The following is a 22,387-nucleotide window of genomic DNA, read 5'->3' as shown; positions in this document are numbered from 1 at the left end:
AAGTATGAAATTAACCACCATATCCCACCCATTGCCATCAGTTAAGGTAGACTTAACTGATGGTAACTTTAGGTGCCTCACATGCACATAATATGATATGCCCTTACTCATTCAGTAACGTTTTAATATTATGTTAGAATTTAAATATGGGTTATAATTTAATTACTTAAAAAAAGAAGATTTTAGGTAGGTAGGTATCACATTCGTGTGCATGAACTTTTTAGTATTTAAATACTTGTTAGTAATTTAGTGCTATGACTCTTTTGAGACAGCTAGAATTACACATGAAATTAGTTACTTAATTAGAAATCATTGTAAGAAACGTGAAATCACGTACCCGGGTTTTCATGAAAAGTGAACGTATACCTTTCTATTTTATTGATATGAACAAATTATAATATTATTCAATGAGAATAGTATAATTACATATTTCCATGTACGAAAATGTTGCTGTGATCTATGTGGATTTTTCATATTATTTGCGTGAAACGGAACGCAGGTACAGTTTGATGACAAGACGCGAGTGCATTTTGTTTTCCAACAAGGGTTTTGTATCGTTACTGTGACCTTTATTTCGAGTCAAAAGAGAAGTGTTTTCTATCACCGAACACAGAATGTCTCCGAAACTTTCATGTTGATTTACTTGAAAATATTTCTGATTGCCATCGTCGAACTCATGATCTATTTTTTTTCTTTTAAAATTAAAATCGTGTATTCTTCCGATATTTAAGTTATCATAGTGAATATAAATGTTGTGAAACAGATAAGCCGAAACAATTTTTAATATGGAATATCATTATTCCGATCTCTGTATACCGACGGATCATCTGCTAACTGGTTTGTACAATATTTAAATGTAATTCTTCATGTTCATAAGGAAAGTTTTCACTAATTACGAGATGTTCGTATTGTGTTCTGTTGTCAGAAGTGATCTCAGATATTCTGACTCGATACGTTTTCATATTTTTAAAACTGAGTAAACAACATTTTTTTTTGTGGAGTTTTGATTTATAAATTTAAAAAAAGTCCGGCTAGGTTTAATTTGTATTAATGCCTATTAAATAATAGGATAGTTTAACTATAACATAGATTGATTTAATTATTAATATCAGAGAACATATGGATAGAAGGAAAGAGTAAGAGCTGACATTTAACAAAGTTCTTAGTTTTTTTTTAAATCCGCCTATTATATGCCTTTATTTCCCTTGCTTTGTTAAGTGCATCAAACTGATGTCCTAAATTAAATACAGAATATGATTCAGTTTACTTCAGTACAAGATAATATTGTAATTATCTTTATGCTTGAAGTAAATTTGTACTTTTTATTAGGTGTACTAGTTATCACTAAAAATGTAGGAAACAGTTTTTGTTTTCATGAAACTTTAAAACTAGTGCTTACAAACTTTATGCACATTATTTATCTATTTTTAACAATATTAATATAATTAGTAAAAAGTTATGAAATTTTAACATAAAAAATATTAAATAAATTTTTCATGAAGCATATAAAGGTTTTATTAATCTTTTTAATAAAACATCAGAAAATAAAAATGCATTTAATTGTCATTGATATTTCAAGGTCCATATACCGCAGAATATGCTCCGCAATATATGGTACCAAACCAAGCAGCGGAGTATGAGGTGCGGGCCAGTGTGCTGGTTGACGGTGGTGACAGATTTGGGGTGTCTGCTGTTGTGTTTGATAAGTACGAAGAGCTGATATGGATGGGGAATCAGGGGGTAAGTAGAGAATAGGAATTAAGGTTGTGTTTATATGTACCATTTAGATTTGGGGTTAAAAGATTATAGCCATGATAGTATAAATATTTTCTATTGTTATTGAACCACAGAAAATAATTTTATAAAACCAAGATTTTGTCTGCTAATGATGCAAGAGTTCTTGAAACGAAATACTTAGCTAATCTTTCCACAAGTATTCGTTGTTAGTAAATTTTGTATTTATTCTTGATTTGCAAACACTTTTACTTAAGTATCTGTTAAGTTATTCACCTTCATTTAATAGTAATGCATTTAAATTGAAATAAATATAATAAATATTATTTTTCCAGGGTCACGTAACATCCTACTATGGACCCGCCATGCAAAAATATACATCATTTCAAGTGCATGAATCTGAAGAGGTACGAGATATAATAACTGTTGAAGGAGGTATATTTGCTCTGACTAAAACAGCTTTACGACACCAAATACGCCGAGGTATACCCAAACGCACATACAAGTAAGTCAGTCAAGGTATTAAACCTTTTTGTTACGGAGGCATATCTTTCTATATGTCACCATAATAAAAAAATCCATCAACTTATCTACCTATTTCTTAACTTTCTGGACACGGAAATTGATAACTATGAACTTGATAATATATTTTGTTATGAAGTAGGATGGTGTACTGTCCTCTACTAAATGCTTGTAACTGTCCAAAAAAAACTTAACTTTATTTATGAAATTACTTTTAGGTCACCCAACATGACAGACATGCAGTGTCTTTTCCATGTAAACTCTTCTAAATTATTGATGGGTGGTCACCAAAATAAACTTATAGATCTCGACATTACTAAAATGGTAGAAAATGTGATTGTGAGTATTATTGTCTTCATTTATAAGGTATAATATTGAATAACATACTAAATACAAGAGTCTGTGTTATGAAGCCTGCACAGACTGTCTTGGTTCTTTTACCTATATTGCTTCAGTTCACATTCATTGATGATGTTAAGTGAATGTTAACAGAGCAACTCTAACGGCCAACTTTTAGATATACTTTCAGATACCGATATTAGAACTTATAATCCATTGGATCCAATGGATGAATCCAATCCAAAATGAAAAAAAAGCAAACTACCCAAAATATTCTTGGGAAATTATATTACTTCTGTTTCATCTCACGTCAATGGGAGAACTCTTTCTGTTTTATCCTACTAATACTGTCCTTTAACCATCATCATTTCAGCCAATCCAAGAGGAAGGCTGTGCAGTACTCCGTAGCGGCGGCGGTTCGCTAGTAGCATGCGGCAGTGCTAACGGTATGGTGGCCTTGAGAGACCTACGGACACCATGCTCAGCTGAACACACGTTCAGAGCTCATTCTGCTTGTCTGTCCGACCTGGATATGCAAGGAGATCTACTTATAACTTGCGGATTTACACAGTCGTACGTATTTTTATAATGAATGGATAGATAAAAATGTGTTTGTGAAGTTTGGGCGTATGATATTTGTTATTTGAAATCGATGCGGAAGTTGATTGTAGAATATTTTCGATCATTATGATTTACCTTATCTTTGCTTGCCATTGTCAATTTTTTATCTCTTTTACATTTCATTTTTTACCCAATATTCCAAATATCACAGGTGGAATTTACTCGAAATTATTCATTATCCACCTATCCTTTCTAGCTACCTCCTCAAAATACTATTAAGTAAAGCTATGATGGGAGAACCTGTATGAATTTAAAAATTCTTTATTCTATTTACTAGTGTGGGCATGGCTGTAGCTGAGCCATACGTGTTAGTGTGGGACGTTCGTCGCGTGCGGAACGGGTTGATGGACGCCGCGTGGTCGCTAACCACGGCGAGCCCGCCGCTGTTGCTTCACTTTCTGCCAGCCTTCTCTGGGAGAGCTGTGGCGCTGTCTGGCGATGGACATGTTGCGTTGTTACATGTCAACGCTCCTAATGCCGCTGACCATTCTGTGTTTCAGGTAAGGTTGATGATAGTCAAATTTATTTGCTTATTTATTTAACATAGTTTTATTATAGTCGATGATTCTGAAAATTTACTAATCCCATCTGGATTAGAAAGAAAAGCTTTTTCAATTATAAAATGAATTGTCTTTGTCATATTATGTTGTTTTAGTAGAAGCGACTGCCGCTCTAAGGAGACAAAGACACTTAAACTCAGGCCAAGCATCCGTGGATCACACAAATACTTGTTCCATGGGGCGATCAAACTCGTGACATGTCGCGCTCTGAGGGTTCGGCGTGGAGAACTCAACCACTCGGCTATTCGTGCTCATGCAGTCATTTCATAGCCATATCCTTTGATTGGCTTGAGAAGCTAAGAAATATAAAAACGTGAACTATAATCTTTGTTGTTACAGGTCGACACCCACAGTTCCGTATGTAGTGTTATGGACGTGTCTTCAACTAGTCAAGCGTTAGTATTTGGGGATCAAGCAGGGCATTTGAACTTATTTTCTCCGCAACACAATCATGAGCCAGTGTTCAATAACTTCTCAAGGTGAGAATATAACATTTTATAATTATTTACTGAAGTAAAAAATCTGGTATTATAGTATTATTGGTGCATTTTTACTCTAACCTTCAGAATTATTCCAAGGAAAAAGAGCATACATCACTTCCATAATATTTAAGACTAGCTGTTGGCCGCGACTTCGTCCGCGTGGTTAGAAGATTAAAATTAAGATTAAGTTAGGAGGTTTTGAACGGAAGCCCTCGAAGATAAATAAATTTTCCCTGTTCTTTCCATATTTTCCATTGTATCTTCGCTCCTATTAGTCGCAGCGTGATGGTATATAGCCTAAAACCTTCCTTGATGAATAGTCTAATCAACACATTTTTTTCAATTTAAACTTGTAGCTCCTGAGATCAGCGCGAAACAAACAAACTCTTCAGCTTTATATATTAGTATAGATTATTATACAAGACGGGCTATCTATAAGTATTTATTCATCGTTATTGATTTACCTTAATTTAAAACAGAACAATATTTTTTTCCGTCTGTACCCGACTACTCTTTGAACTCACTATTTTCATTATCCACTTCTGCTAACTCGGGTCTGCTAGTAAATAAAAAGCACCCTTGTCTATGTTCTCTTTTCAATTGCCTTTTTTACTCTTTTGTGTTCATAAACAATTAAATAAGTATCTTGTTTCAGAGCTACAGAGTTTGCGGATCCAGTTGTAGGTTTACCGTACGTCGGATTTAGCGACACGACCTTCCAATACTCTACTGTTCCGCTGCCCCCTCTGTCAACTGGCAGTAAGTGGTTCAACCAGCTGCCAGAAGAATTCTTCAAGAAGGTTTACAGGTATGTTTCTTAGTCTTTATTTTCTTAAAACAGAAATTTGTCGGTTTGTTGATCCCTTCGCAAATCTTGCAAAAAAAGTGGAATTAATTTATTTGAACTTTCACATACTGATATGAAATTTAATCTAATGTAAAATCTGTGCCGCAAAGTTTAAATTTTTCTTCTCTCTCCAGGAAACCTAAACCAATCGATCCCGAAGTACTGAAATCTATGAAAATGCAAGGCCCTATTGGATACTCACCAAACCCTCGAACGTTCAAAAGGAATCAGGTATTGTTTGTGGTGTATCTGAAGCTTGTGGAAGCAAGACGGAACACTATACCGCGTATAGCTTCATCTCTCATTCACAACAGCAATATCTGTATTTTAGACATCGAGTTTATTTGAGTTACGAAATGTTTCCAGATACCATATGTCCAGGATAATTTAGAAGATTTGCAAGCCGCCAAACAAAGTGAAAATAAATCGACTGCTCAACCGATACCCAAGCATTATCAAAAGGTAAGAAATTGGTCCTAAGCTTAGGATTATACTATTCTATCTATTCTATTCTAGTGTGAACTTTGAAGAGTTTCGTAGCCAAATGGTATAAACAGAACCTTATTTCTAAGGCTACGGCAGTCGACCCTACGTCTGTCAGTTGAAATTGTAACCAATAAGTTGCTGTAACAACAAATAAGAAAATTCAGGTTAAATAAAACAATACTAACAATATCCCGTGTACTTCTAATACCCCCGAAAATATATTAACAAAGTTTCCTGATGCAGTAGTTCTCGTCAGAAAGTCTGACGAACAAACTAACAAGATAACTAAATATTTACTAAATTCAAGTTTTCTTTTCAGATCGAATTACATTACAACAAACACGGTCCGAACGAGGAGATAGAGAAATGCAACAAAACAGGTCTTCCGGGATTGGAGGCAACTGTTCCTAATTCTTATTGTAATTCTATGCTACAGGTAAATTATTCATTATAATTAATTTTATACCGTAAACAAATTCTATTAAGGTTTATTCAGACATAACAAACTGCTCGCTTCGGTGTAGTACATTGCTACTGCTATTCAAGCAGACATGTGGCAATTGTAGAAGTGAGACACCGGTACGTGCCATATGCCGTCTTGCTTTCACAATGGTAAAACCTTGTTTTAAGAACGCATAGTAAATTAAAGGAATAATAACATATTTTCTTGTAAATTTTGTTGGGGTTAATGTGTCTGAGTAAGCCCTAATAGCAGAAGTAACCTCAAATAATCTTAGATTATGAGACACAACGTTTTTTCAGGTATTATATTACACATTGCCGGTAAAGGCGACTCTCTTAGCGCATACATGTGCCAAAGAATTTTGTCTCAGTTGCGAATTGGGTATGCTCATTTTTTATTTATACAATTCTAATATTTCTTTTTTGAATGGGTTAGTTCTTAATGTGTGTTTGTATAGTGCATATATAAAGCATAATATACCTAAATCATACAGTGATTGTGATCCAGTTTTTTATTATTGTCACTAGTGAATGAGTGACAAAAACTGTTTAAAATAATCATATATTTGAAACCCACTTAACTTGTTAAATTTTAGGACTATCGTGTAAATATGTGGATTAATTCCCAACTTCATTCAGACTTAACTTAAATATAACTTTTACTAACTAAGAAACAGGTATACAGGTAAGAAAACCTAAAAAAACACCCGGTACTTGATTACTACAGCTTTATTTCTCCTAAAACCAACAATCAATACACATTAAAACATTTTTCCATCATATTAATCCTCACAAATATTTCAGGCTTCCTTTTCAGAATGCTAGACACATCAGGCGGGGCGCCTTGCCAAGCGAACAACTTTCTCCGCGCGTTCCGCACTGTGCCCGAAGCGGCCGCGTTAGGGCTGATCCTGCCCGACCGGGGAGCTGATTCCAGGGTTGATTTAATTGCCTTGATACAGGTATAACTTGTACTGATGTATACAGTGTTTAGTTTTGTATGCTAATTTGAATCCAAGTAGGTACAAATTTTTGTGTCAACTAAGGTGGCTTACCATAAAGTCTACATTTGCTTATTAGTCATTGTCGTTTCGTTTGAACCAACTTATGGAGTCATGATTAATGATGACAAAGAATAACTACTCCAGAACTGCATTTATTCATCGTTTTCTGACATATTATGTATAGGAGTATGATCATTAGATTATTTTGTGCCAAAAGCTATATAAATATAAACTGTTGACTGACCCGTGATACAATATTATACTCGCTAACGTTATACCTAACCAAAAACACAATAAAACAATAAACCAATTAAAGATACAGTCAAACTCAACAGAGCTGGAACCGGTTCATTCTTCACCAAATCCACTACGAGATTCTAGAGACTAGAAAGAAAGAGAAAGCACTACTAGTCAACAGTCCGCCGAAGACAGTGCGGATACCGAACGTCCCTAAGATGAAAATGATGGCTCCCATCAATGGGCAGTACCAAGAGGAATACCAGTATACAGAGTTGGAGTTCTTAGGGCCGGCTACTGAGTTTGAGTGTCAAGAAGAGCTGAGAGAAGATGGATGGACTGGTAGAGAAGATGGTGAGTATTAATCATGTTTTTATACACTCACTTTCTTGTATGTTTGTCGTTCCGGTTGGATTTTTGCAACTCAATTTTAAGCCACTTCCCGATAAGCTAGCAGGTTGAAATTTTCAGGGTAACTTCAGATCCGATGAGAATGCAATTTACAAACTTTACTATAAAAACGTGGGTTTAGATGTTTAAAATCTATTTACGAGTATTATGTTGAGTTATGCTGTGCTGATGTTTTCATACTATATTTTGGCGTAGGAAAATGTTTTTGTATATTTAAAGTATTGAAAATAATTTTGCATTTTATATCAATAGCGATCATGTTCGGAGTACCAGATTATGGAGGTGGGTCAAGTAAAGGATTGTGATCGACTTTCATCTAAATGTTCGTCATCTAGATATATGTTTTAAATTTCAACTATATTTATAGTTGTCACGTAATGTCCATCAAAATCATCATATAATTTTTTTTAGACTTTTCTAGTTCTTTTTATATCTAATTCCTATACATGATTTGAAGGTGCGGGTGATGCCGACACAGTACCGGTTGACAACCACGAGCTGCCGAACAACCAGCAGGCTGACAGGGAGGAGTCCGAAATATCTCAGCTGTTCGCCATCAGCAGACACCAGCTCAATAGATGTATGAAGTGTAATAAGGAGGTTCGTTATTATTACTCCTTATATTAGGAGGAGGGTGGGGGCTCTTGTACAACACAGGAACATCTTAGGTCAATAAATAGCATAACCAAGTGTACATGAAATGGCTTAGTAACTTACAAATCGGAATGGCCGGGTCAAATGAGGGCATGGCCAGTGTCCTCTGGCCAGCTGGGCTAAGGTCACCATACTAAGGAAGCAAGCGAACAATCTGCATATCTGCAATATGCATAATGCATAGCGTGGGCCGGTTCCAAGTTGCCCAGGGTGGGAAGTTTTTGTACAACATTGGGACACAGTAACCCAAATAAAAAAATATTTCAGCACATTTGTCAAGCATATCATAATTGAGGTATATTAAGGTACTATAATTCAGAAAGTAGGTGCAAACGATTGTTACATAATTTGTCCTTACCTTCTTGTATAGTTACCGGCACGGAGCTTAAGCAATGACTTTAACCTGCGCAGAAGTGATTTTTTGGGTCCCTTTTGCGGTATGAAGTGAGGCGCGGCCCGCGGGGCGGACTAAAGTGCAGTGATTGGCCCGCGGCGCATCCCGTCATAGCCGTCACTCGTGATTGGTTGAAAATCGTTCTTTGCTGCGGTTGCATGCAAGACGACGAGTACGCACAATTGATTAGAGTTTTATTTTACGAAGCGCAAAGCGATCCCCACTCTTCCGCTGCCGTGCCGGTAACTCTACTATAATGAATCCGCTACAGGAGGGCCGTGAGTCGGTAGTGCTGGCGTGCGCGCTGCAGTACCCGGGCGCGGCGCGCGAGGCGGGCGCGGCGCGCGGCTTCCTGGAGCTGCTGCGCGCCTCGCTGGCGCCGCGCCGCAGCACGCCCGCCTGGTGCGACTCCTGCGCCAGGTTCACGCCCACGCTGCAGCGGGGCAGGATCGTCAGGTCAGCGGGGCCTTTAATCATTCTTACCAAACTATAACCAAAATATATTTGTTTATACATACAATGTTGATTAATAATTACTGTCACCATTTAGTAGCGCCGTAGTAGAATAACTTACCGGCAAACTTCGTACCCCTTAGTCGATGTTACCAAAATAGGCAAAAATAAGAAAATAATAGTGTGGCACTACACTGGTGGCGTCCTTAATTTATGTACACAATAAATTTACAAAAACAATCGATCTAGAAAGAAGTAGGGTTTGGCTTTTTGTTGAATGGAATGGAGTGTCAGACTACTATTAAATAAAACCCACCCATGTTCCTTCCTTTGTCCTACGTGTACCGGAGCCACGGTAACCCTTTCGGACGATCCTGCTACCTCGGCTATTGTTACCTACACTCATCTTGAACAAAGGGCGAATGATGTGTAAACTTTTTCGGAATATGTTTTACCCTGGACAAAGGTTTTATTTGGTTGGTTGATGTCACTGAAAAGGTAATTTTATGTTGCAGGTTACCACCAATATTAGCCATAAACTGTGGAGGTGCGACAATCCGAGAAAAATCTTACTGGGTGAAAGGTACACAGAAAGAAACGGTATGTAGACTTCGTATCCTGTGACTGTAAAACGTAATTGATTCCAAACTGTTAAGTTAGACATGACAAATAAAGAGATTTGATTGTATTGTATTTTTAAGGTTTGCGCTTACGCTTTAAAAGCGGAATTTTATTACTGTTGTCTGCGTGTCCGTCCGTCCTTTCGACTATCACTAGGCAGCACCCTCATGAACCGTAATAGCTAGACAATTCAAGTTCATTTATTCACAGACGATGTATTCCTCAAGTAAAATGTATGGGTGACCAACCTTGTTTTTTTTTTCTCTACTTATATGGAACTCTTCATGCTTTCTTTCAGCCGGAACCCAAACGCGGGGGTGGGGGTAAGCCGTGTCGGTATGGATTACACTGTGCGAGACCAGGCTGTCACTTCAAACATCCTGAGAGGTAAGCTATTATATATTGCTGGCTCCGTCTCACGCAACTTGCGTAGTATACTTAGACCCTCTTTCATCACTGTTTCGATTCACATAAGTTACAATGAGCGTGGTATTGTAAATGAAACATAAAAATTTAAGCACTCAACCAATGATGCTTTAGTGTGTTAGTGTATTTATTGAATATAGTTTTGTAAATTTAGTGGGGTGAATTCATAATTGTTTTTCTTAAATAATTTTATTCATTTATTGTTATTGTGTGACTAGTCACTTATCGGAACTGTGATTGGTTTCGGGCCCAGCCGGAACGTAATTGAAATTGCCTGAGTAAACAAAACCGCTGAAAAGTTTCCCTTTTATTGTAAACAAAAATGCAATAAGAATCAAAATTATTTTTTTCAAAATGGTCTAATGGTAAAATGTTTAAATGTCAAACAAATGGACAACGGTTTCGCCTAACGCTTCTTATGTGAATATGGGTGTAATTATGTAAATCTGAATCATTCCAGGCCAACTGCCCAAGCGGGCTCATCAAAGAACCCAGGGCAGGAGTCGCAGTGTGTACTACCGCAGCAGTTACTTATTAGATTGCAATCAGATGGTGATGTCGTTATTAACGAAAAGGTAAGGAAATTAAAAATAGTTTGCATTCTCATCGGCCTAGCCTTTTTTCTACTATGTCAGGGTCGGCTTCTAGTCTAACCGGATTCAGCCAAGTACCACTGTTTTACAAGAAGCGACTGCCTATCTGACCTCCTCAACCCAGTTACCTGGGCAACATACCTCTTGGTTAGACTGGTTGTCAGACTTTTAAGCTTCTGGAGACCTTTAATGACTGTCAATGAAGTAGGAATAACAGCCACAATTTAACGTGCCTTCCGAAACACGATAAATAGTTTGCATTCTATGAAAATAAATTAAACAAAGTCATCTTGTTTAGCTTAGTGTGAAATAAGACGTGTTAAAATTGCTAATATTGCCAATATCCTAGTAAATTATAAATAAATATATATTGACTGTGACTAATTATAGATGGTAAAAATGTAATATGTGCGTGCCGCTATTTGGCAAGAAATTAATCGGCAAAATATGGCAGCGGTGGGATTCGAACCCACGCCTCCGAAGAGACTGGTGCCTTAAACCAGCGCCTTAGACCGCTCGGCCACGCTACCTTGTGCTATTATTGTCAAAATTAAGTATCATTATCAACTATTGATAGCGTAGGTACATACATTTTATTGCCAATAAATTATTATAACAGATTACATTTAACTCACTATCTTAGTATGAGGAATTATGTCGGGACAAAAATCAATCTATTTATAAAACTATTATTTTATACGCGATCCGTTATTCTTTTTCTCACTTTCTTTTACTATTCCAATACTACAATTCCGTGCTATAAAACAAACTCTTTTCAGGCTGAAACCCCACCAGAACCTCTGACACCTAACAGAGGGGCTGACAAAAACAAGAAAAAGCCCGTTACTACTCAATCCGAAGAGGAATATACTTTGTCTGCGGCAGTCATTTGTGTTGAGGACAACCCTAAAAACTTAGTCGCGTATATTCAGACCGCGGCGAGAGACGTAGAACCTGTTTGGTATCTGTTCAATGATTTGAGGTAAGTTGAAACAGGTTTTAAAGAGTATGGAACGAAAAGTTTACATTCAAAACCTTTATGAGGATATAACATAGACATCCCGCATTGAAATCTATTATACTACCTTGCTTATGTTAAACACTTGTTTGCCTCACCAAATATATTGTTTATCTATAGTTTCCTAATCATTAACTAAGTCTGCGCGTCACCAAGACACAGGCGATGTCGTTAATGTAATGTCTAAGAGTTGTGTAACTGTACTTTTCACTTTTCAAGGTGGTAATAAATAACAGGACGTGGACGTCTTCCTCGTACGGCGGTCCAAAAGCGAGGAAACGACTGGCAGACTATCTAGCCCGTCCCCATGCTACCAGTGTCACACGAATTTCAATATCAGTATATCTTATCCAGGCTGCTAACTGAACGACAGAACACTTATTTAACAAGAATCTAAAAATAATGATGACCGTTATCCCCTAGCATCGTGCCAGTGAGCGTGGAGGAGGTGGTCCAGTTCGGCGCGTGGTGGAAGACGCCCTGCGTGGTGCTGTACACGGCCGCCACCACCCCTCAGCCACAGCCACCCTCATAGCCTACGCTCATGTATGGACCCTATGGACAGAGGTAAGAACTTAATCTTCTTTTATAAAGCTAGGAGGACAAGATTAGGGATTGTAGGTCTTTCGGCTGACGAATATTTAGGGAACATCTCCAGAACGACTATCCTAGCAAGCTTACTCCCAAAACTAATTTTTAATTTTGATTTGAATTTGATTTACCTGATTAATTGTGCTATCAAACTTAATAAAGATCGAATAGCGGCGGATTGTTTTAACGTCGTTGGCCATTAATCAATCGTAGTTGCTATTTCTGCCACTGCCCGAATTAGCGCTAAAGTCACAATCCAGAATACAAGCTCGATCTGATCTCAATTCAATTGAATCAAAACACGATTCCGTCGATACGAAGCCTGAGTATTGTTATTAAAATAAGATTTGAAATCTTTGAACTCATCGGTCTTAGTCTCATTCTGTCTATTGTCATAAAATCGTGTGAAATGTTTTATTCATTAAGAATTTTGGAATTATTTGTCGATTTTTGCCAAGTGTTGTTGGTGGATTACTATTCGCCTCACATTATGTTCTTAGCAGAACAACAGTCGCCTTAGTAATATTTCTCATAACATTTCCAGTGCCATGGCAGGTCCATACATGAACGAGATGTATTACCCCGCTCCGCAGGCGCACTACAGCTACGTTCAATAATTCCATTAAATTAAGCCCAAGTCAATGTTCCGCGCACAAAATTGTGTGAACAAATGTTTTGAACTACTTACTACGTGTAAATTGTGGACTATTGTAAATATATAACATTTTTAGGTGTATTACGATGTTTAAATCTTATTGTCACTCGTTTTATGACGACACACATCCTATAAAATAGTTGAACGGTCGATATTGCTACGATACACGTGCATCAGTTGGAAAGAACATCCTTTCGACATAGAAATAAGGTTCACTTTCGGTAAATTAAGGTGTTGAGCATACGATGTACCATTTGTTCTCGAAACAGAATCGAACAAATGCGAGTCGTGTGGTAACTGACTTAAATACAATGTTGTAAATTTGATAAGTGTTAGTATAATAATGACATAATTATATTATTGTATTCAAATACAGTAATGAATCGATTTGAGACTGCTTACGCATGAACTGATGGCGCGAAATAATGTAAATTTTATTTTAGTTATGAAATGAAGCTTTTATATTCATGCAGATTCTACTCTACGACGGTTGTACTATCTCAAACTATTATTATTTATACTATAGATAGGGTTCGAAGACAATTTTTGCTTGCTATTAAGCAAACATTATAATTAATAGAAAGACAGATTGTATTGGTTATTAATTTCGAGCGTTATTTCGCAAAATTGCTTAAATATAGTCCATAACTCATAGTAGTTTCTTAACGATAAACTTATTACGGATATATGTATTCCTCAGCCTAATACCATAAAAATATCTACCTCAAAACATATTCCGTTACTGTACATATGTATTATATATTATTATACAAATATATATTAATAAAAACTCTTAATGTTTTCTGTTAAATAGTGAAATTATTTTAATCGGTCTTTGTCGTGAACTTAATATTGTTATTTACGATCTCTTTTGTCTACTTGATCTACCTTCATATTTCCATGACCGAAAGGTTTTTATAAAATTTAAACTAATTTCCGGTTTGTAATGGCCAGTGGTCTATAGTATTAAATTGATGGAAAGGCTAATTGACTTGAATATGAACATAGATTAAGTAGCCGATTACAGACGTAACGTATTATGTATTTTTTACTGAATACAATCTGTTATATTAGAAACCGAAATGCTGCTGGATAAAAGTCGATTAAAATAGTTATATCAATTAAATATTGTAATACCCACTCCACGCATAGTTGTCAATGTTCGCACCAACGTTGGTCAAATATGTTGACAATTGGATATCTGACTAAAATATCTAATTAATGAGGATGATGCTCTAAGTAGAAATCTCGTGCCGTCACTTATCAGTACAACTGCTTTTTACCGACAAGTGACGTTATTCGCTCATTTCCATACTTTATAGTACCATTGATGCGCTTTTTTTATTTTATTCATCAAAATACTTGTTTATTTTAATCTATCTGACGGATTAATTAGATTTTATAAGTGAAATGTCTTAAAAGCGTTTTTCTTCTAAAAATAAAACCAACACGCTGTGACCGACCAATGCTTGTCCAATCGTTGGTGCCAAAATGTTGGACGACTGGAGTTGGGCTATATGAAGCTGGCCTAAGGTTTGAGATGGTTCAGCCGTAAATACGTATTTTTATATTAAATAAAATGTCGCTAAAAAGAATTATATTAACTTGATTGTTCTAGTTGTTTGATAGTTACAAGTAATGCTGAATGTCCACTATTACATTGTTTTTGTTACTTGCTTTCTTAATTTATTGATGTATGTTTTGTAATCCATACGATTGGTCATCTGTAGGTATGGGTAACTGATTTGAATTCCTGCTTTCTGATTTATGTCAATTAAAGCTATTCACGTCTCAACAATAGGAATTCTCGATCGTTTTTATCTTTTTAAATGTTAATAATGATCGTCCTACTTTATTAATTTTGTTGCTTTCTTTAACTATTAATATTTAAATTCAGTTGTTTCCGTTTACAAAAAAAAAAACAATTTCGCATTTGTTCACAAGTCTTAACTTTTACTCAGTTTTTTTTCAAATAGATATAAGAATTATTTATTTCGGTTGTGATATTACGAGTAAATTAGCGACTTACCCCTAAATTTTAAACTCCAGTTAATGTTACGTCCATAGAACTGTGTTAGATAAATCAAATGAGTTAGAAAACAATGTTAAAAACCGATAAAGCTTGCTACTTTAATTTCATAAGCAATTTTTGAGTAAAGACTTGATTTTGTTACATGAGGCAAAATGAATGTTATGTGCCCGACAACTTTATGCTCCAAGGACTCCTAAATATGTATGAACCGTTTGACTTTATATGCAGGTTAAAAAGAGGTATAAGTAGGACTCCTTTATTGTCTTTCGTACTAACGAGTCCTGAATACGCTTTGTTGTCGTTGCGTCAATGTTTTCAAATGTTATTGCTTACGCTTAAAATTCTCTGTTTAATAGAACTATACCTATTGTCATTCCTACCTTCGTTTTTTAAAGTACGTTCTATATTACCTGTCCTTGTTATTAATATTTAAAGAAGAACACTATTTTAGTTATAAAGAAATGTGAATGTAAAAGGTGTTACCATTAGGCGTTATAAGGGCCTACGCACATGACGAATATTATAGCGATGACGACACTTATACCAATTATGTACTGTAATTCGGTGTGTATTGCAACTTACGAGGTGGATAAAATGTTTTCTAATTGAGTTGATGATCCATAGGCAAAATTAAAAAAGACACTAGTGTATCTAAAGGCATTTTTAAATTTGTTCCTAGTTCCTATAAATATCATTCAATTATTTCAAAAAATAGTTTTCATCACTTCATCAGTTGCAATTGTTCCCAAATTATAGTAATTTTGAGCGTCGTCAGTGTTATCACCGTCTGTATATGCCCTAAGACAATGTTCTGTACATAGCTGACTTTCTTTACTCTATATGAATAATGAATGTTTAATATGTCTTGATGTTGTGATAGCAATCTGTATAACATGTTTAATGATCCATTTTTATATATCCTCCATTGTTGAGTTGTTTCTCTTACCAGAGGTAGAGGTTTTGACTTAAGCTCAATATGAAAAGGCTTCATTCAAGTTTCTGTTAATTAATTAATAAGTATTGAAATTCTATTCAATAAAGTTTTATAAATGAAAAAAGGCTGAGCATTTAATATTAGTAGTGTATGGCAGTGCATTGCAAACTTCACTGCCTCTCGCACCAGATATAAATACATTTTGTTTTCGTCTTAAAAGCTGTGTTCACATAAATTATGTTGGATCTATCTCTAGTAAGAAAAATTCTGGAGGATATGAACTTAGGTTGTTTGTCAAATTACTAGTTAATATATTATCGATATCCTATCGATTATGATTATGGGCCGTTTTCAATATTCTTTATATTGCAGTATGTGGCTAGTGGAGAGATAATCTCTAAAAAAAATATTTTTAAGTTTATCTCTACAAGCCAAATTGATAAATAGAATATTGAAAACCGTATGTCATTTACCTACCATGGACTTTTATGAACCCAATTTCAATATACTTACTATGTTTTATATTATCTAAATGTGAAATTTTAAATCAAATTCCAGTAGATGTTAATAATAGAAAGAGAGGTCTTGTTGTTGGCTACGCTCTTTAGTGCATTATTTGTTACCCTGACACTACTTTTTATCATATCGGCTGGGATAAATAAACGCTATTGAGAGCTGTAACTCAAGTGCCGTGAAGTCGACTTTTTCATTGCGTTGACACCTCATCGAAATTGTGAACTGCACTTTGGCTATGGTGTCAGTTCAAATTCTGTCTTATCTGTATTGTTGTAAGTACTATATTTCAATAATCTTTACCCTTTCTCTGCCAGAATAAGGGGTGGACATTATTTTATGGAAGACATTAAGTCTACGTCTAGCTCAAAACTTTTGGCTAGGCTAATGTCAGAAACCGTGCTGCCTAGTGTTTATTTAACTCTGCCTAAATGTTGTTATACCTATACCTATAATAAATTAGGTATTGCGAAATCGACTGATGTCTTAATTAAGTTCAAACGGAGTCTAATTAATTATGTAGTAGTGAAAAATTGTTGTTGTATACATTTTGATGTAGCTTCGGCTATTGTGAGGTTATTGATGTAAAAATATTTGTTACGTATCGGTACTAAGTGCAAGTTCTATAAAAAATGAGATGAAAAAAAGTATAATGTTCCTATAGCTCTTACAAAGAGATCTTGAAGTAGGACTGGTGTGTTTGTGGAAGTAAGACGACACAATACACGATGTAGTACACTGTCTCCCTTCCACGAGGCAATATTCCTGCAGTAAGTGGTCAGGGTACAGCAAAAGAAGATAATCAAAATTCAAGGATTTCACATCAGATTTCGCTTGTACTGGGCTAGCTGGTTCACATACCTCTGAATCACTTCGTCGCCGCACGAACTCCATTCATTAAAAATGGAAATTTGATTATCTACTTTTGCTGTTGACTGCTCGAGCACTAAGTTATATTTGGGGATGGATGCATGCTTGTTTTTAATTATGTCAATTATTCCCCTTATTTTTCTTTCTGATCATGAGAATTTATAAACTTGTACTCAGTAAAAAGTTCTCTGCGATAGCACACAAGTACTTCATAACAAATATTTTTGGAAGTGCCAAGTGCGTCTGTAAATAAGAGTTTTACGTCTCAACAGATATTTGTGAATAAATGTCGCTTGTATCTTGGTGACTGGTTTTAAATAAAAACGAATATTTAAATGTGAAGAATTTTTATTTTGTACCTACAAGACCACAATCCTGTTCTTTAAACTTAAAATTGCAACTTCTTTTTTATTTTTACTTAGAGATATTCCACTTAGATACATTGTGTCCTTTACTTTCTACTTATCTCTTTAACTAAAAAGGTTTGTCCACTTCCATATAATTTACACTATTCTTTATTAATTTTCTCTAAAGATTCTTAATGGAAATCTCATCTCATCCCAAACGCATTCAAAGTTTAACCCAAGGCAAAATTCATACAACATTAAATATTCACCTCATGGGGAATCATACTGTGCATTAGTCTTTAACTCCGCCTTATGATGTTCATCAAGAACACAAGTCCTTTCAAAGCGACTCGTAGCGACCTCTTTAATATTATCATAAACAGTTGGGTAATGCGCTATCGTGCTATTAAAGTCTTCTCTATCAAGCCTAAAGAGTTCACAGTTCGTCACAGCTATAACTGAAGTTGTCCGAAAGTGGTGTTTCATGACTAAGGCTATTTCGCCGAAGAAATCCCCGTCTTCCAAATGACAGATCTCTTTCGCTGAATCGGAATAGACGGCTACAGTACCTCTGTCGATGAAGTAGAGACAATCGCCTGAGAAGAAGAATAGAAAACTAAGATGATTTGCTGAGTACTAGGATTTAAAAGGACCAGTCAATAATGCATGAGGAACAAAGCTTTTTGTATGAGAGTTCATTCTAAGTCGTAAGAAATTTTGGAAATTAACGCCCCTCGTGTGGAATGTGTATCTCTCACCAATTGTATTAATCTTGTATATAATATCACCAGCGATGTATATGACAACTCGTAGTTTGAACGCAATCTGCACAAGCAAAGAGCTGGGGAGTTGCTTCAGGAACTCCAGCTCCCTCACCAGTTGCCGGCCGGTATGCATGAGGATATCCTCTCGAAGTTGACCAGATACGCAGGCAAGCATGTGAGATTCCTAAAAAAAGATCAGTTTAATTCGCGAGCCCTCAATCGTCAGCTCATGTTTAAGGACTTCTGTCCGGTCGGTAATATTCGATCCCGATAAATACGTGTGAGTAAACTTGTATTAATCAAGTAAGCATATCTTAAAATGAGATTCAAATACTGTCTGACCCTTTCTCTAAAAATCGAATCTTGTCAAAGAAATTAAACCGAACCGTTTTCCCTTGTACCAAAGACGAGTTATTGCTCTGGGCTCTATTTTTAGGAGAGTTTCCATTCCAAAAGCACGTCGGTGCAAATCTTATGTCACTGCGTTTTCATATGGTTGACAAGTAAAAAATGCCTCAGGCATATATTCCACCATTGCACATTTATAAAGTAGAGTAAATAAATAATTTTAAGTAATACCTTTTTTTTGGTAAGGCGGGGAATCCTCATGGACACCCACTTCCTCGGGAGAGGAAATGGGCAGTGTCAGACTCTTAACTGAATAACCCGAACCGCCGTGCTACGTCATGCCTATTTTGCGACGGTGTATGGCAATACGTTGCAATACACATTTAAGTGATACCTACCTCAAAATATTTCGACTGAAATCGGATTGCGTAAAATTTCAGGATTTTCTTCTTTAGCCTCGGCGGAAAGTTTTTTTGCACCATGTATATCTCCAATTGCCTCTTCATCATGTAGTAGTTGGCACGTGCTGATTCTCTTCCAAATAACGCTAAGATGTATTTCAGTGCAAAATGGAATACGAAGATCTGAAAAACAGCATTACCAAAGTCGCTACTTTGTAAAATTGTAGTACTAGCTGATAGGTATAGGTGTTTATACTAAGTATATACCCTCAATTCTGGTTATACTCTTAAAGCTATATCGAAATAGAAACTGTTGGTTAACGTACAATAAAACCCAAAATATAGTGGTGAATGATCAAGATTACGAATGCAAAGTATCTGAAAAAAACTTAGGTACTCACCTTCGAGGCAAGCCAACAGACGACAAGGAAATTTTCAAAACATCCTTTCTGTTCAAGGAGATTCAGATTTGTGTTTGTTGTCAGCATGCTTACTGTAAAACATGACGCAATTAAATAGAGACCAGTAAAGATTAATTCTGAACATTCACGAGCATATAAACGTTTGGATTCGTAAGTGTAGGAAAATAATGTAATAATAAAGTTTATTTGCTAATCAAACAAGGTAGGTCACATAATCTAGACTTGTTTCTTCTGTGTGCGTAAGTGATTTGAACAACATTACTTACTTAAATATCAGTTTGTCAAACCTCTAAGGGAAAGCGATAATGTTGATAATAATCAGCCATTTTAATATATGATGTGGAAATGAAATTATGAATCTTAAGATCATTAATACGGTCTTAAAAAAACATAAATACAATTTCGTAACTAAAAAGTCGCCCAAATTCCAAATTTCCAATAGGTACACATAAACAACCTCAATTTAAACTCTTAAACTACCCATTACAACTCCTTATAACTTACCAGCTCTGTCAAACGCGTATAGCAGCCTTATTGAACCCTTCTCGTCCCACAACTTGCCCAATGACAACCAGGAGCAGTTGCTGGGATGTTCTGGATGGTAAGATCCCTCGACCATGTAGTCAACGGCAAATTGGAAGTATATATTCCAACTTATGTACATTAGTAAGAAGAACAGTGTCTCAATGGCTGTCTTTTGGTAAACCTAATGAAGAATAATGTTAAGTATACAGCTAGAGGAGGCCTAATCACTACAAGTTTCTGATCCAACGGCTTCAATTTTGCAGCAGAGTATATCAGATTATTTAGAACAAACAAAATATTATAAGACAGGTATTGCAGGTGTGTCAGGAAATTGGCGTATTAAGCTGCAAAGAGACTACTTTAACAGGTAGAATACCTAGAAAAAGCCTAGGCAAGGGTCTATTCTATGGACAAATAATTTTGCTTGTACTTAGTTAAATAAAATCAAGGTATAGAACGGTTGATTTTGCTTAAGACATACCAGCCGCATTTAATCATGAAATTCATTATAATAATCCTAATATGGAATAAAATAAATTGAACTTACACTTGATTTCTTAACAGTAAGGATGTTGTCCAAATACGTGTAAATCACAGGCAAACGCAATAGTTTCGTGATTTCCAGACTTAGAAGAACTCTTACGTTGTCCAGAGTATACAAATCCACGAAAAAAACAGTGGATGCCAACAAATCTATTAAGAACCAGGTCTTCAAATATCTCCAAGCTATTTTTGATAAGCTTAAAACAGCAACTTTACGGGACAATCCCTCTACGTAGCCGGTGAAGAAATTCGCTATTATGTTTATGATAACCATAAAGTCGCTGATAATTACTAATTCTTCATAGGGCTATGAACAAATAAGTATAATTAGTTTTCTAGGTAGTTTTAATAAAAAAGATTAAAATTAAAGATGAGAAACGCGTTGATTTCGATCGAAAGTTTTTTACTTGGATAGTCTTTTTATCAATGACAGCTGCATAAATTCTCGCTGTAAGCGTAGTATATAATCAGTATAGTAGTAATATGAACAGTCAGGATGTTTAACTGATTTTTAATCCCAAATCCTTTAAAAAAAATTGAGCAAAATACGCGATCCATCACAATTCGTCCATATATGTATGTTGACTATTTTTAACGTATAAAGGTCAAGAATTTTGACATGTTTAAAAAAAATTATATTCAGTAAAAGAACAACAAAACAATACATACATGATTAGCAGGATCTTCTCCGCTGTAATGTATAGCAAGGGACAGCGACTGGACTAACAATACAAATACGAATATCACTTCCAAATAGAACCGTAATCTGCTGTATGGGTGTATTGAGCAAGGGAATTCCTTGCGGTGGCGAAACTTTTCAGCGCAAAGTGCTGCGTACGACCTACGAAAAATGTATTGTTTAATAGAAAATGTATATAACCTCGATGCCCTAAGTATTATATCGAGGCTGTTTTTTTGGTGAGGGGACATCCTCATGCACACCCACTCCCTGGGGACAGTAAATGGTTAGTATCAGACTCTTACGGACTAAACCGCTATGCTTCGGCATCCGCGTTTCTGGATGGATTGCCATACACCGACACAAAAACGGAAGGCGTTGCAAGCCTTCATACTCATGGCCCAGGTATTTTTATTTTATTGCTGTGACCAATAGGTATATACCTAAACAATGCTGCCCTTACTGGAATACCGGTAAATAAGCGTGAGTAACATCATTGAAGCTTGAATTATCCTCATGAAAGTTACTATAAAATAGCAATAATTACCTGTACAAATTAATAGCTCGTATATCACTTGCTGTAACTGTAATCATACGAAAAAACCATTTTCCAAAACCTTTACCGCCAATGTATGAATACGCTGAAAGTTTGTCAGCTGGTAAATGGCATTCGTGGCCATGGAAATATTCATGCGATGCTCCTGTATGTTCTGTTTTCTCCTCATTATCATTTTCGTCCGTTTTATGTTTTCTATTCAATATTGCCATAGTGATGGTACATCAAGTTGTTACGAAAACAGTTTTGAAATAGAAATCTGCTGATAGTTTCAGAAATTTCTGCCAGTGTCGTTATACGAAGATATGCGTTTTGACGGGAACCAGAGTTTAATTGGTCAATT

At 35.8% G+C, this 22,387-nt stretch overlaps 2 protein-coding genes and 1 non-coding gene across 3 annotated transcripts; 1 reads left to right on the top strand and 2 right to left on the bottom strand.

Moving 5' to 3' along the window:
* Window positions 1-504: 504 nt before the first annotated feature.
* On the top strand, window positions 505-14,987 carry LOC113498626 (PAN2-PAN3 deadenylation complex catalytic subunit PAN2). Its single transcript, XM_026878706.1, has 22 exons — window positions 505-837; window positions 1,580-1,740; window positions 2,070-2,239; window positions 2,475-2,595; window positions 2,969-3,168; window positions 3,494-3,716; window positions 4,116-4,255; window positions 4,914-5,066; window positions 5,240-5,336; window positions 5,472-5,567; window positions 5,911-6,027; window positions 6,354-6,435; window positions 6,858-7,015; window positions 7,393-7,648; window positions 8,163-8,305; window positions 9,025-9,209; window positions 9,722-9,806; window positions 10,126-10,214; window positions 10,714-10,828; window positions 11,626-11,828; window positions 12,288-12,431; window positions 13,000-14,987. The coding sequence occupies exons 1-21, from the start codon at window positions 786-788 to the stop codon at window positions 12,397-12,399; spliced, it is 2,958 nt and encodes a 985-aa protein (XP_026734507.1). The 5' UTR covers window positions 505-785; the 3' UTR covers window positions 12,400-12,431; window positions 13,000-14,987.
* Window positions 11,295-11,376, bottom strand: Trnal-aag. Its single transcript has one exon. It is a non-coding gene; the product is annotated as a tRNA-Leu (tRNA).
* Window positions 14,988-17,452: 2,465 nt separating the features above from the next.
* LOC113498625 (potassium/sodium hyperpolarization-activated cyclic nucleotide-gated channel 3-like) lies at window positions 17,453-22,272 on the bottom strand. The gene is made up of 8 exons (XM_026878705.1): window positions 22,036-22,272; window positions 21,479-21,650; window positions 20,814-21,116; window positions 20,246-20,447; window positions 19,721-19,812; window positions 19,317-19,502; window positions 18,565-18,754; window positions 17,453-18,402 (listed from the first exon to the last, which is right to left on the bottom strand). The coding sequence occupies exons 1-8, from the start codon at window positions 22,254-22,256 to the stop codon at window positions 18,077-18,079; spliced, it is 1,692 nt and encodes a 563-aa protein (XP_026734506.1). The 5' UTR covers window positions 22,257-22,272; the 3' UTR covers window positions 17,453-18,076.
* Between the last annotated feature and the right edge of the window lie 115 nt (window positions 22,273-22,387).

This window comes from Trichoplusia ni, chromosome 11 (genome assembly GCF_003590095.1).
Source record: "Trichoplusia ni isolate ovarian cell line Hi5 chromosome 11, tn1, whole genome shotgun sequence".
Taxonomy (NCBI): domain Eukaryota; kingdom Metazoa; phylum Arthropoda; class Insecta; order Lepidoptera; family Noctuidae; genus Trichoplusia; species Trichoplusia ni.
The sequence above is the reverse complement of the archived record's forward strand: the minus strand, read 5'-3'. Positions and strand labels throughout refer to the sequence as shown.